This window comes from Dipteris shenzhenensis, chromosome 2 (genome assembly GCF_047967505.1).
Source record: "Dipteris shenzhenensis isolate YYH24624 ecotype China chromosome 2, Dip_SZ_1.0, whole genome shotgun sequence".
Lineage (NCBI taxonomy): Eukaryota > Viridiplantae > Streptophyta > Polypodiopsida > Gleicheniales > Dipteridaceae > Dipteris > Dipteris shenzhenensis.
In genome coordinates, this window is record NC_141597.1 from 23,454,453 (window position 1) to 23,467,558 (window position 13,106).

The 13,106-nt window shown below is 44.5% G+C and overlaps 3 protein-coding genes across 4 annotated transcripts; 2 read left to right on the forward strand and 1 right to left on the reverse strand.

Annotated features, from left to right (window-relative positions):
• Positions 1-4,397: 4,397 nt before the first annotated feature.
• Positions 4,398-6,738, reverse strand: LOC147904506 (uncharacterized). The gene is made up of 2 exons (XM_087386957.1): positions 5,814-6,738; positions 4,398-5,264 (listed from the first exon to the last, which is right to left on the reverse strand). Exons 1-2 carry the CDS (start codon positions 6,481-6,483, stop codon positions 5,194-5,196), a joined length of 741 nt encoding a protein of 246 aa, XP_087243083.1. The 5' UTR covers positions 6,484-6,738; the 3' UTR covers positions 4,398-5,193.
• Positions 6,739-6,744: 6 nt separating this feature from the next.
• LOC147904507 (uncharacterized) lies at positions 6,745-7,271 on the forward strand. Its single transcript, XM_087391563.1, has 2 exons — positions 6,745-6,882; positions 6,999-7,271. The coding sequence occupies exons 1-2, from the start codon at positions 6,766-6,768 to the stop codon at positions 7,269-7,271; spliced, it is 390 nt and encodes a 129-aa protein (XP_087247689.1). The 5' UTR covers positions 6,745-6,765.
• LOC147904508 (pentatricopeptide repeat-containing protein At2g33680-like) lies at positions 7,261-9,449 on the forward strand. 2 transcript variants are annotated; one of them, XM_087386933.1, is made up of 2 exons: positions 7,261-7,454; positions 7,529-9,449. In XM_087386933.1, the coding sequence occupies exons 1-2, from the start codon at positions 7,308-7,310 to the stop codon at positions 9,164-9,166; spliced, it is 1,785 nt and encodes a 594-aa protein (XP_087243059.1). In that variant the 5' UTR covers positions 7,261-7,307; the 3' UTR covers positions 9,167-9,449. The 2 variants fall into 2 exon arrangements, with proteins under 2 accessions (XP_087243059.1, XP_087243068.1); XM_087386942.1 differs by having other exon boundaries at positions 7,579-9,449.
• The last annotated feature ends 3,657 nt before the right edge of the window (positions 9,450-13,106 follow it).

Sequence of the window (13,106 nt, forward strand, 5' to 3'; positions counted from 1 at the left end):
GTGAAATGTAGTACGCCTATGACTTGGTGAGCATAGATGGCAAACAAAAAAAGGAAGTTAGAGCTTTATGTGAGCAAAGGACCGAGGAAAAGTAAAGACCTTACTCTTTGACCGTAGCCAAGCCTGGAAACTTGAGCCATGAATACTTACTGCAATTCTGATTTTTTGGGACCATCAGGAACATCTGCAATGATGCTGAAGTCATAGAACCCAAGAGCATTAATTGCTGTCATATAGGAGAAATTCTTTAGCATGTACATGACGATCCATCATCATTGTACTCTTGGATCAAACGTGTAAGCACGTTCTTGCGCTTGGTCACAAACGAAAGCTGCGAAGGTGATCGAATTAGCAATGGATTGCATGAACATGGAAGTACCGTGTGAACACACAAAGGGTAAAAGGAAAAAACTTACAGCTGCATGATCTTGATCACGTGGTCCATCAGCCACAATCACTTGGTTTGTCACTCCACCATTAGTGTCAACTTTTATAATGACCACGCTTAATGTGCTGACTATTGTGGAGATAGTTTCTTGCTTCATTGGCAGCACCCAAGCTGTGTAGGGCACAAACTCAGCTATGGTTGAATCTGACACAAAGTGGACCTTTCCTTGGGACTCTTCACCTTTTACTACCAAAGTTGTTGCGACTGCATGTAGAGAAAAGTAGCAGCTACCTCCCTCTCTAGTGCCCCTCTTTTGTGGTGATGCTCCCTCGATTCTATAAAAACAGTCAAGTCTCAACACATTGTTGTACTCGTCCGCAAAAGCATGAGGCACAACAAGTGTCACAGTTTCACAATTGTGTCGGTCGGTGAAGTCTGCACACAAGCATGTTGCATATGTGGCTTTCTTATCTTTGTAGGTCCCGTACTGCACAAGAAGCTTTCCCTCGAAGGCAAACCTATGCGTGATAGCATCAGTGATCCCATCAATGCAAAGCAACAACAAACTATTACGTCCGCCCCCAAATCTCCCTGGCATAAGAGCCAACGCTTTGGTTTCAGGTGGAGGTTGTGAGGGATGGCTTGAGATCTCTTCGTTTGCATCCAAGGGTTGCTCAATCTCGTTGCTTGGTGTTTTCCTCAATGAAATTTCCTTGCTTGCTGGAAGTTAAAAGCGTGCATGGTATATCAGAAACACTTTTCAAACTAGTGCAAGGAGAGGCTCAAAATGTGATATGCATTCTTTGGTCTTAAGCTTAATTGCATGTTTAAAGGTATTCCTTCATTATGTTTGTTTATTTTTTGTTTGGTCCATCATGTACAATTCAAAATCCTTTGTAGGGATTCCAATGCATAAATTTTCACCCCACACGTAACCTCAAATAAGAAAAGTTAAATTTCTTTGCAATTGCACACATGCCACCAAACACAACATCTCAAAAATATATTATCGTTTTTTTTTTTGCGCAGAATAAACCAAAATTGTATCATGGAAAGAAAAAGGAAATGTACAAAGAAAAGAAAATGGCTGCCTTTAGATAGGCATAAGCAGGCACAAAGGCATTTACAACCAAATAGAGCTTAAGCTTTTCATAGCTTCATTCTTGTGACCAAAATGCTACAAAGCCCTTTGGAACACTTCAAGTGCAATTTGTCTCCCAACTCGGGTTCTCTGAAAGACTAAAACATTGCGATAGTTCCATATGTTAGCTAGAGTGATAGCTCTAATCAGTTGCTAGCACATATAAAGGCTATCATTTAGTCCTCCAGCATCTCCCAGAAGGGCCATCTTCCACTTTATCTTGATATGGATCTGGGTTGCACTCAGACTTCTGCTGATTTGTTTCCATACTTCTCTAGAATAAAAATAGTCCCATAGAACATGCATGTCTCTGATTGGAAGCTTGCCAATCAGAACCCTCCAAAGCATGAGATTGAGGTTAAGCGATGGGGTAGCCTTCCACGCCCTTCTTAGCCTAGCTGACCACACAGTAGCTATATCAAATGGGGCATGGAATTTCCATTTATCTTTGGCCAGACATGCCACTGGTCTCGAGTTCAAGTCCCTGAGCTCTTTTAGGCAACTTTCGAGAGCGGTTCACCCGATCTCCATAGGAGACCTCTAAGCCCCTCATCGTCAGAATGTAGAGATAGTCTAGTGGGCCAACTGTCCTTCAGCTTGCTTAGGACTATTTGTATCAACTCAGACTCAGAGGATGTAAGGTTATATCTTTGCCTTATTGTGGTAATCTCCTCCCATTTCCCCCCCCCCCAGATCCCACATTTGTCTGAACACCCATAGACCTTTTCTAAAGATTCTAACAGCCAGCCTCGGATGGCTTCTTAACACAGGAGGGCCACGTAGAAATGCCCAATCAATAAGCCATAGTGACCTGCCCAATGAGGCATCACCATGAAAAGCTCTGAGACCACCCCATGAGCATTCTTTGGTCTTGGTTTTCCAAATCTGGACCAGCCTGTTTAGCATTTCAGACTGAGGGATTTTAATATGAAATTCTGAGAACACTACATCCTGCCAAGGTATATTTATGTGAGCATTTAAACAGATAAAGTGCCTGGCTATTCTAGCCCATGGTTGGATGCTCCCAATCTGTAGTAGCCACTTAGCACATAGATTCTCATTCTTCACAGTCATACTGGTAAGTCCTAGGCCACCAGCCTCTCTAGGGGTAGTCAAAACATCCCACTTAATCGCATGCCATCTGCCTTCCCAAACAAAGTTGCATATGCATCTGTCCACTTTCTTTAGATTGATCTAGAGAAGGGAAAAACTGATAATACATATACCATCAAGGATTCAAGTACATGCTTTGGGACTGTAACTCTACTAGCAAGGGATAGGGTTTTCCCAGTCCAAGTATCCAACTTATCCTTTATCTTGTGAAATGTCCACTCGAATTTGTCCTTGAGGCTTGTGCCCACTCCCAAAGGGCATCCAAGATATCTTATCGGCTGGCCTTTGGGGATCCATCTAAACTGAAAAGAAGATGTCCACTCGGGAGGATCATCCCTACCAAGCCAAAAAGCTATGGTCTTTTTCGAATTGATCTTTGAGTCTGATAATGCTACAAATTCGTTTAACTACCTGTAAGAAATTAACTACATTTTCTCCAGTTCCTTCCAGGAAGTTGGTATTATCATCTGCAAAGAACTATGAGCAAAAGTGAGTTCCATCCAGCATCCTCAAACCTCTGATAAAGCCTTTGTTAATTTGATAATCAATTTGGGTCAGCAACGGTTCAGTGACAATTCAAAAAGCAACGGTGCCAAAGGACAACCTTGCCCTATTGACCTTTGAAGTGAGAATCTTTGGTAGTGATAGCCATTTACAAACACCCTTGCCCACGCATTGGTGAATAGCATCCTAGTCAATCTACAAAATCCAGCACCGAATCCTAAAGCTTGCATACTGGACAAAATGAAGTCCCAGCTAGTTCTATCATAGGCCTTTTCTGAGATCTAAGTTGAGCATCACGATGTTTGCATTTTGAGTCAAAGCATAATCTACTGTTAGTAGAGCATTTAAAATAGCTTCTTGAATATTCCTTCCCGTAACAAAACCAAACTGGTTCGGGTGAATAAAGTCTACCCAAAATGAACTTAATTCTGTTAGCTAACAGTTTTGCCACTATCTTGTAGATAGTGTTAAGCATGGAGAGGGATCTCCATTGACTGGGATCCAATCTGTTGTGACTTTTGGGAATTAGTTTAATGACTCCCATGTTCAAGTCACTGGCTAACTCACCCTTAGTGTAGCACCAATTAATCAAATCTACCATTTGGCTCTTCCTCTTGAATTTCAAATATAATGTGCACCCCTCTTAGACATAGGCTTAAAAGATCAACATGTGCATAAAATAATTGTTAAATTACACGGCGCAACGGACCAAAAATTGCACAAAGAATAGAGAGTACACAGCAAACTGGAGATGAACAAAATTTTCCTTCAATACTGATGTAGTACAGATGATGGCTCCGTCCGCCCGTGCGCTCCCACAGTGGAGCTTAGATGGCGATCTAGACAGATACTAGGTGAAGAGCTACTAGTTGGAAGATCTAATCTGATGGATACAATGGACTGGAAAGGTCGCGTCTTTATAACTATGAGGGCGGTAGTCGGATCAACGTAGTCGGTGGAGCCGACCAGTCAAGTCCCAGTAATGCTGGAAAAATTATGTGGGCATACCATCAGGGCCAAGAGCCTTGTCCTTGCCGAGCTGCATTACTGTGAACTTAATCTCCTCCTCTGAAAAGGGTCTTTGAATGAGTAGTGCTTGATGCACTTGAACTCTTCGAGGCATCTCTGCAAGGAAAGTTGAGACTCTTTCATGGTAATTAGGAGGCAAAACTTAGCCAAATGCTTCACAAAAACCTTTGCTATATTAGCATCACCTGAGACGAGCCTTCCTTCCTCATCTTTTATCATGGTTATATGCTCCCTCTGCTTCTTTTCCCTTACTGCTCTAAAGAAGTAAGCCATGGGCCTATCATCATCCTCAAGCCATTTCAGCCTGGCTTGGACTTTGGCAACCGCAAGTCTCTTGTGAACCAGATTTCTGAAGAAAAGCTCAATAGATTTAAGCAGAGCCAGGAGAATGACATCCCTAGGACTCTCTTGGAGAGCTAAGATCAGGGACTCTCGTACCAAATTTGCAGCATTCTCTGTTATTTGACTGCTCTTTGCCCTTTCCCTACCAAACTCCTTCGCCACCTTTATAGATGCCTGAATGCAGTTGTTCCAACGCTGAAGTGGGTGTCTTGAAGAGGAAACAACCTCCTTCCATTTTTGAGAAACTTTCTCATCAAAGGTCTTCCAACCCATCAATGATGAATTCCACTTGAAGGGAATTGACCCTTTGTTGGTTACCTCGACCTTCAGCAAGTCAAAGCGTACCATGATAGGAAAGTGGTCAGACACATAGCAATCCAGAAACACCTCGCCCTGAGGGAAAGGATTGATCCACCATCCACCCTGGCTGAAATATATTCTGTCAAGCCGAGCTGCATGCCATGTAGCATCTCCGTGTTTGTTATGCCAGGTGAACATCTTGAGTCCATTAAGGGTCTCAAAACTAGTCCAATCCACAAGTCCACATGTGGATTCAAAGTGTTGCCACGCTCTCCTTTTTGATAAAGGCATATCCGAGTTAACATGTGATCGATCTTGCATAGAGAAGACACTATTCCAGTCACCTAGCAAAATAGCATACTTGTCTGATCTTAGTCTATCCCAGAAGACGATTCTCTGCATAGAGTAATTCGGAGCATACACAACGATGACAGTGAACGCAACAGCCTGCATAAGCACATCAACCGAAATGAACTCCCCATCGGCATCTCAGTTGCAACCGAAATGAACTCCCCATCGGCATCTCTGTCAACTGCTAGAATCCTCACATTGTCTCTATGGAATAATGCAGTCCCGCCTTTTCCTGCCTGAGGACAGTTACTAATGGACATATAGCCTGGTATCTGAAGCTCAACAGGGGATTTCGGACCAACTTTTAACTCCTGCAAGGCTAGACAGGCAGGTCTGTTCCTACGCAAGAAATTCCTAACGAACTGTTGCTTCCACATCGCACAAGCACCTCTGATATTCCCAGAAATGAAAGACCACTGTGGCCTTCTATTCTGCATTTCCACCTCCCTCATCAAACATTTCGTGTTCCATCCCTTCTGCCAAAGCAGCGTAGACGTTAACGAAAGCACCCTTCTGAGCTCGATTTTTGACCGCACGTAGAGGCTCCGTCTTCTTTGGTGCAGTAGGTTGACTGACTATGCTCTGTACGATACTTGTCTCCTTTCTTCTTTTGCAAGGGCTCTTTGGTTTTGACGGGGGCTTCACCTTTCTGAGTTTCAGGGTCGCCAGAAGTTTGCTTCTGCATGTTTGACGATGAGCCTTCTTTAGGATGCTCCGTGGGACTGCTCTCCACCCAAGGAAGTGCAAGGACAATTCCTTCCGGACTAGCGAAAATAGCTTCAGGCACTGACATTGCCGTGAGCGGCTTCTCCATGTCTTCTTTCTCAGTCCCACCCCTCTCCGGACATTCCCGTGCGAAGTGGCCACTTTTCTTGCAAAAATAGCAGGCATCCGGGAACACTCCGAAGCGCACTTCAACAAAGATCGACCACCCGTTAGACATAACCAGATCCAGCGCCTCTGGTGTTTCCTTCCGTCTATCCCACAGCAGGCAAATTTTTGGGGTGGACCGTTTTGGCTGGACCGGAGGAAGATAGAGAACTTTCTCGAGGACAGACGCAATAGTGACAAGCTCTGGGATGAGCAGCTCACTGAGGCTAGGGAAGTGCACCCACACAGGGCACTCGTGCTGTAGTATCTCCTCAGGGGTGCAGGTTGCGCTCCAAGGAATAGCGTAAACCAAGTCCCCCTTGAATCCGACCGAGCTTGATACAAGCCATTCTCTCTCCCGCAGACTGTAGCTTGGTAGAAGCCCTTGCCAACGAAACGGTAATCCACCAGCATTGCTTTGCCTTGGTATGTAGTTGCAAACCATTTGGGGAACTCATCCTCTGAAGGAATACGCCCGAGGAAAAGCATGAAGATTCCACAGTCTAAAAGCCTGGAGTACTCTCGACAGAGGTTCTGAGGCTGGATGTCCACCTGCAGTCGGACAACATTCTTGTTGCCATCGTCGCCAGCATGAAAGCTTTCTCTCTTCCTGAGGTTGATACGATGGAGATCCTGCTAAAGGCAAGCCAGCTCGACAACCTTCTGCATGTTGCTCACCTACACGCTGCACCTTCCTCGAGGCAACATCACCATAAGATTCAGACCGATGGACATCAGCTGGGCAACGGGCGTCTCGAGATCCCTCAAGGAGCTCAGACGAGCTCCTCAACGAACCTGGACGAATGACAAAAGCACCCCAAAAAATATAAAAATACCGAATTCAGTAAGGCCCCAAAACTTTGTAAATTTTGAAGTTGAAAGTTTTTGTATTGGTAACCAAAAATGTCGTTGGTGAAGAGTGTTTCACTCCCGTCCCGACTCCTGTTGTTGCTGCTGCAGCAGCAGCAGTCCAGGACGATTGGCAAATATGCGAGTGCTGAGTGGGGGAAGAAGCTTAAGAGAATGTTCTTGCTCAATCAGATAAACATCCGGTGGCATGGACGAGCAAATTACCCTCGGGAACCTTCCTGCTCACTACCCACAAGTTTGGATTGTCCAAAATGTTTCTCATTAGGTGCACAGGCCCGAAATGCCTTGCTCAAGATGGATATTTCCCATCTCCGGCGAGGCCACAAGCAGATGGGTCGTTGGAATAGTGGGAACGGCCTCTGAGGAAGCTTGTTGCTCCTATGCCTCTCTTCTGAGTTCATGAATGGAGCCTTCAGTCCGATTCCTTTCTATTCGGTTGTAATTCTCTCCTTGAGCCTTCTCTCGTTATGCTTAGCCTCCCCCTATGCGGCCACTCCTTTGGCGCTGCCAATGCGGTCCCTGAGAAATTTCGTCAGCTGCAGGAGGGTGAGGAAATTCTTACCCTTTCGGAGGACCGTTTGCATGAGTTTCCCCTGGTTAAAATAAACAATTTCATGCAGATGTACGTGAAGCGCGGCAGCATGATGGATGCTCGCCATGTGTTCGACAGCATGCCAAGGCGAGAGGTGGTGTCGTGGAACATAATGATCGTGGGCTATGCCAAGCACGAAGAGGGCTCGCGGGCTTTGGAACTGTATGCACGGATGGACCAGGAAGGTGTACAACCGAATGATCGGACCTTTGTTGGCGCATTGAAGGCGTGCAGTAGCCTGGCAGCGCTGGAAGAGGCCCAGCAAATTGAAGGGAAATTTCCGGAAAACAGGTACCTGGAGAAAGGTAGAGCCATCCACTCTCAAGTAGTAAAGAATGGCTTTGAACCAGATGTATTCGTTGGAACTAACTTGGTGAATATGTATGCGAAGTGTGGGAGTATGGAGGATGCATGGCGTGTCTTTGACGTATTGCCTCATCGTAACGTGGTCACGTGGACAACCATGATTACGGGGTATGCCAAGCAAGAAGAGGGACTGCGGGCTTTGGAATTGTATGCACGGATGCACCAGGAAGGTATTCACCCGAATGATCGAACCTTTGTTGGCGCATTGGACGCGTGCAGTACCCTTGCAGCGCTGGAAGAGGGCAAGCAAATAGGAGGGATATTTACGAAACCAGGGTGCCTAGCGAAAGGTAGAGCCATTCACTCCCAATCAGTAACGTGTGGCTTTGAGTCGGATGTATTTGTGGGAACAACCCTGTTGGATATGTACTCCAAATGTGGGAGCATGAAGGATGCACTCCGTGTATTTGCTGAATTGCCTCACCATGATGTAGTTACATGGAATACCATGATCTTGGGGCATGCTGAGCAAGAAGATAGTGAGGAGGCGTTTAGACTTTATGCACAAATGCGTGAACAGGGTCTGACACCAAGTAAATCTACCTTTGTCGCCATCCTCAAAGCATGTTGCAACACAGCATCTTTGGAAACTGGACAGGAATTGCATTCTCAAATCTGCAGGGATAGTTTTGAGACTACTGCAATTGTTGTAAACAGTCTTGTAGACATGTATGCTAAATGTGGGAGCATGGGTGATGCCCAACAGTTGTTTGATGCCTTGGCCACAAGGGAGGTTGTTGCATGGAGCTCACTGATTGCAGGATATACCCGCCAGGGGGAGAGTGAACTTGTCTTTCAGTTATTCAAGAGAATGATATGGGAAGGTGTACTGCCAGATGGGGTCACATTCCTTAGTGTTCTCACTGTATGCAGTCATGTGGGGCTAGTGGACAAGGGCGAGACTTACTTCCAATCTATGAGCCTCCAGTATGGCATTTTACCGACCATTGAGCACTATACTTGCATGATTGATCTTCTTGTCCGAACAGGCCGAGTGAATGAGGCAGTGGCAATGGTGGAGAAGATGCCTTTTCCAGCTGATGTTATTATATGGTTGACCATATTGGGCGCTTGTCAAAGGTGCAAGAATGTAGAAGTTGGAAAGCATGCCTTTGACAATGCAGTAAGCTTAGATGAAAAACTTCCTAGAGCATATGTCTTGATGGCAAACATATATGCCGATGCTCACATGCAAAAGGACCGTGATAAGATTCAAGTAACGATGAGAGAGATTGCTCAAGCATGGAAGAAGGGAGGCATGGTTGACCATGCCGTGCCTCTGAAAATGTGGGAAGATTAGATGAAAAAATCATGTGGCAATATACTGTTGGCCTTCTGATGGTCACGTGCAGCAGGACAATGACAAAAAGGAGGTAATTATCAACATTGCTCACGCACATGAAGGAGCCAAGACAGAGCTTGTACCTTCTAAAACGTGGTGAGATTAGGTTTAAAAGCTTGTAAGCCATGCTTTGATGGCAGACATATTATACTGATGCTCATATGCAGGGTGCTATGATAAGGTCCAGTAAGTGAGATGGATTACTTGCGAAAGCAAGGACATAGGTTTTTGGGTTAATCCTATTGTGATGTTGCTTTGCTTGCTAAGTATGTCTTCCTTATGTTTTTCATAAAAGTTTTTGTTTACCTGTTTTTTCTTCTCTTTCATTTTCTCTTTTATTTTCTTTGTAGATTTTTTTTCTTTAGAACAACAAAAATTCTAAATTTGTATGATTGGACTTATTCTAGTCTTACAAAGGTATATATATATATATATATATATAATCCTATTGTGGATGGTGGATGCATTTGTGGTGGGGAGTAGATTAGATAACCCAAAGAAAATATTCATATGCAGAGCTGGAAGGGCTGTCTTACATGGGTACGATGAGGAATGCTTGTGCTTGAATTCTTACACCAAAGAGGACACTGATATGTGGCATGAAAATCTTGACTACGCCATCAACCCAAAGAAAATATTCATATGCAGAGCTGGAACGTCTGTCTTACATGGGTACGATGAGGAATGCTTGTGCTTGAATTCTTACACCAAAGAGGACACTGATATGTGGCATGAAAATCTTGACTACGCAATTACCTTTGAAGATAGATTGAATGGAAATTCGCAGACTTGCACATTTATGATCCTAAATACGGAGAAGCTTCTAGTAGGGGCCATTGGCAACAACACTGCATTTATTTCTCATTTGTTAGGGTGCATCAAGCAATGGAGTGAAGTATGCTGAGGAGAGGGTTGATGGGTCCCATAGACTGCAACCCCAAAGATATAGCAGTGCCCCTATTCTCTGCGGTCTATTTAGCAACAATGGAGTCTAGAGTGTTGAGGAAAGGTGTGCTGCAACTTGGAAAGGCTATTTCTGAAACAAGTTGTGACCATCACTGGCGAATGGAAAGTGGTGTGAGGTAGATCCAATTGAGTTTTCTACGTTGATGGTGTGGATTATATGGCCAACCTCAAAACATGCGTGGACCTCCCAGGATGGTGTATTTCCTTTCTCTTCCAATTGTTTTCAACCCACAAACATAATGTATGTCAGACTGGAGAGTCCAATTATAATTATGTTACATTCCAGTTTGAATGCAGTATGACCTCGGATGGATTGGTTGACAAAAGTCTTTAGAGAGACCATAGGATGGTTTCATGTAACCCATCTGTGTAAATTGTGGTACATATCGGTTCAATTTTCATGTATGTAGTTACAGTGTGACATATGGTTGGTTTGTGGGTTACAGGATTAAACTAATGGTTAAAGACGAGGTTTGTGGAGGTACAAGGGGACTAGGTTCTTGTGCATGGATTTGCATTGGCTATAGGCTATGCCGAGGGGTAACTAATACACATATTATTTAATGGTAATCCCTTTAGAGGTGCATGAGATAATCCCTTTAGAGGGGCATGAGATTATTCTATGGGGAGAAGCATAAGCAATTGACTCTAAGAAACATGCTAAGTGTAGGAAGGAGCTTTTAGGTTCAAGGGTATCAACAGCATATGAAGGTACATATCATGAATACAGGTGGTGTATAGAGTTGAGGCTTTACTATTAGTGTGGGTTGTCTAGGCTGGGTGGTCTATGTCCATTCTAGACTCTTTAGAGGAATTGCAGGGTAGCTCATGGATGAAGCGATTGTATCATTAACATTTGGTATCAGAGAAGGTAGGTTGTGAGCGGAAAACGCTTGTGTAGCGTGGGGTTATACCTGCGTCTGTGAGTGGAAGACGATTGTGTAGCATGGGGATGTACTTGCATGTGTGAGCGGAAGATCAGCTCAAAGCGATGATTCACAACAATGCCCCTCTTTTTATTCGTCAAAACCATCTCTTTGTGGGTTTGTAAACAACTCGTCACCAGTAATGCTGTCCTCTTTATTTCATCAATCACAAGGTGCTGAGGGTTTATCATCTGAAGGAGCTCCTGTTCCCATTTGAATTGGAATTTATCGTGGGATTCTTTAGGAACAAGTCTAGGCATTGTCAAACAATTAAGAAACAACTTGGTGTGGGTTTTGCCTCTCATCATCAAGTGTGGTAGCCTTGGCAATTGTGCCATTCACAATTAAACTTATAGAAAAGGGACCCTAGAAAATTTTTACAAGATTATGAAGGATTAGGATAAAATACTTATATAAGGTAAGGTTAATCATATTTGTCCCTTGAATGCACGTGTCATATAGGGTTTTTACCGACTAGAGGGTTTGTCATTTGTAGATTGTTGAAACTCTGTCCTCAAAGTATGCTTAAAGGTTTCTATAGGGAGCACGTCCAAATCCTTACCTTATTGATCGACACTTCCATCTTGATTTCTATTATAAATTTTGCTGGTCATTGCTGATTTGTCTTTTCACTTGCTTGATTGCCACTTTAATGGAGGTTTGTGCCATCGCTCTGCGTATAGGCATTTCTCCTATAAGTATCTAGAACTGTCAAAGCATAATCTGGAACAATGCATTGTTGTTACAAGTTGTTACGACGTTCTTTCTCTTTCTTCATTTCCATCGTTTGGGCTGCTATTTTCGTTGGAGCATTCATCCCACAAACTTGTCCTTTATTTGTAGCTGCAATCCCTTGACAATAACTTGATTTTCGTCCCGATACAAAGGCACCATCAATGGATTTGACATGATGAAGCAGGTTGGTTTAAAAGCGAATGATTGGACCTCAGTTGGTGCATCGAAGGTGTGCAGTAGCCTGGCAGCGGTGGAAGAAAGCAAATTGGATGCAAATCCCTGGAAAATGGGTGCCTAGAGAAAAGGTAGAGCCATCCACTCTCCAGTGGTAAAGAGTGACTTTGAACCAGCTGTATTCGTTGCAACTAGGTGAATGTGTACACGAAGTGTGGAAATATGGAGGATGCAGAGCATGTCTTTTGATGTATTGCCTCATCATAATCTAGTCACGTGGACGACCATGATTACGGGGGATGCCACCCAAGAAGAGGGAGTATGGGCTTTGGAGTTGTATGCATGGATGCACCAGGAAAAGTGTCCACCCGAATGATCAAACCTTTGTTGGCGCATCAGATGCGCACAGTAGCATTGCAGCACTAGAAGAGGGCATGCAAGTCGGAGGGATATTTGCGAAAAGAGGTTGCCTGGTAAAAGGTAGAGCCATCCACTCCCAATCAATAGCAAGTGACTTTCAGTCAGATATATTTGTGGGAACAACCGTTTTGGATATGTACTCCAAATGTGGGTGCATGAAGGATGCCCTGTGTGTGTTTGCTCAGTTGTCTCACCATGATGCAGTTGTGTGGAATACCATGATCCTGAGGTATGCTAAGCAAGAAGGCAGTGAGGAGGCTGTTAGATATCAATGCTCCACTCTCGTGTAACTACGCGGGAACCAGCTAACTCTACTTGTAAGCCTCCCATATGAGGAGAAGGCATTTGAGTAGCTCGGTTATCCGGTAGGTCTTGGTTTGAACACCAGATGGGGGCCATGTGTGGCCTGATGGCTGGATGGCTTCAAATAGAGTTGGCACACTGCCAACTAGGCTACATGCAAGTGCAGGAAGGCATCCTGTGACTGACCGCACTGAGGGTGGATGGAGCATTTTCCGGGGCAATCCACTCTCGGGTTGCGGGGCCCGTTTGAAGCCCCAGATGATCCTGGATGGCTCTGGGCCGAACGGAGATCGTAGGTTAGTTGCTCTATTCTGCACCACGGTTCTAACGTGTGGTCAGTGACCTATTTCAGGACCAACCTCCAGTCGGCCGTT

Bases quoted from the DNA above. Each gene is read 5' to 3' on its own strand.
- LOC147904506 (XM_087386957.1), bottom strand. From the start codon at position 6,483: ATGGTTTGCAACTACATACCAAGGCAAAGCAATGCTGGTGGATTACCG. The intron at 5,265-5,813 runs GTGAAGCCCCCG...GTGCTTATGCAG, and splicing joins CGACCCTGAAACTCAGAAAG to GCTGTTGCGTTCACTGTCAT.
- LOC147904507 (XM_087391563.1), top strand. From the start codon at position 6,766: ATGGACATCAGCTGGGCAACGGGCGTCTCGAGATCCCTCAAGGAGCTC. The intron at 6,883-6,998 runs GTAAGGCCCCAA...TTGCTGCTGCAG, and splicing joins ATATAAAAATACCGAATTCA to CAGCAGCAGTCCAGGACGAT.
- LOC147904508 (XM_087386933.1), top strand. From the start codon at position 7,308: ATGAATGGAGCCTTCAGTCCGATTCCTTTCTATTCGGTTGTAATTCTC. The intron at 7,455-7,528 runs GTGAGGAAATTC...AATTTCATGCAG, and splicing joins ATTTCGTCAGCTGCAGGAGG to ATGTACGTGAAGCGCGGCAG.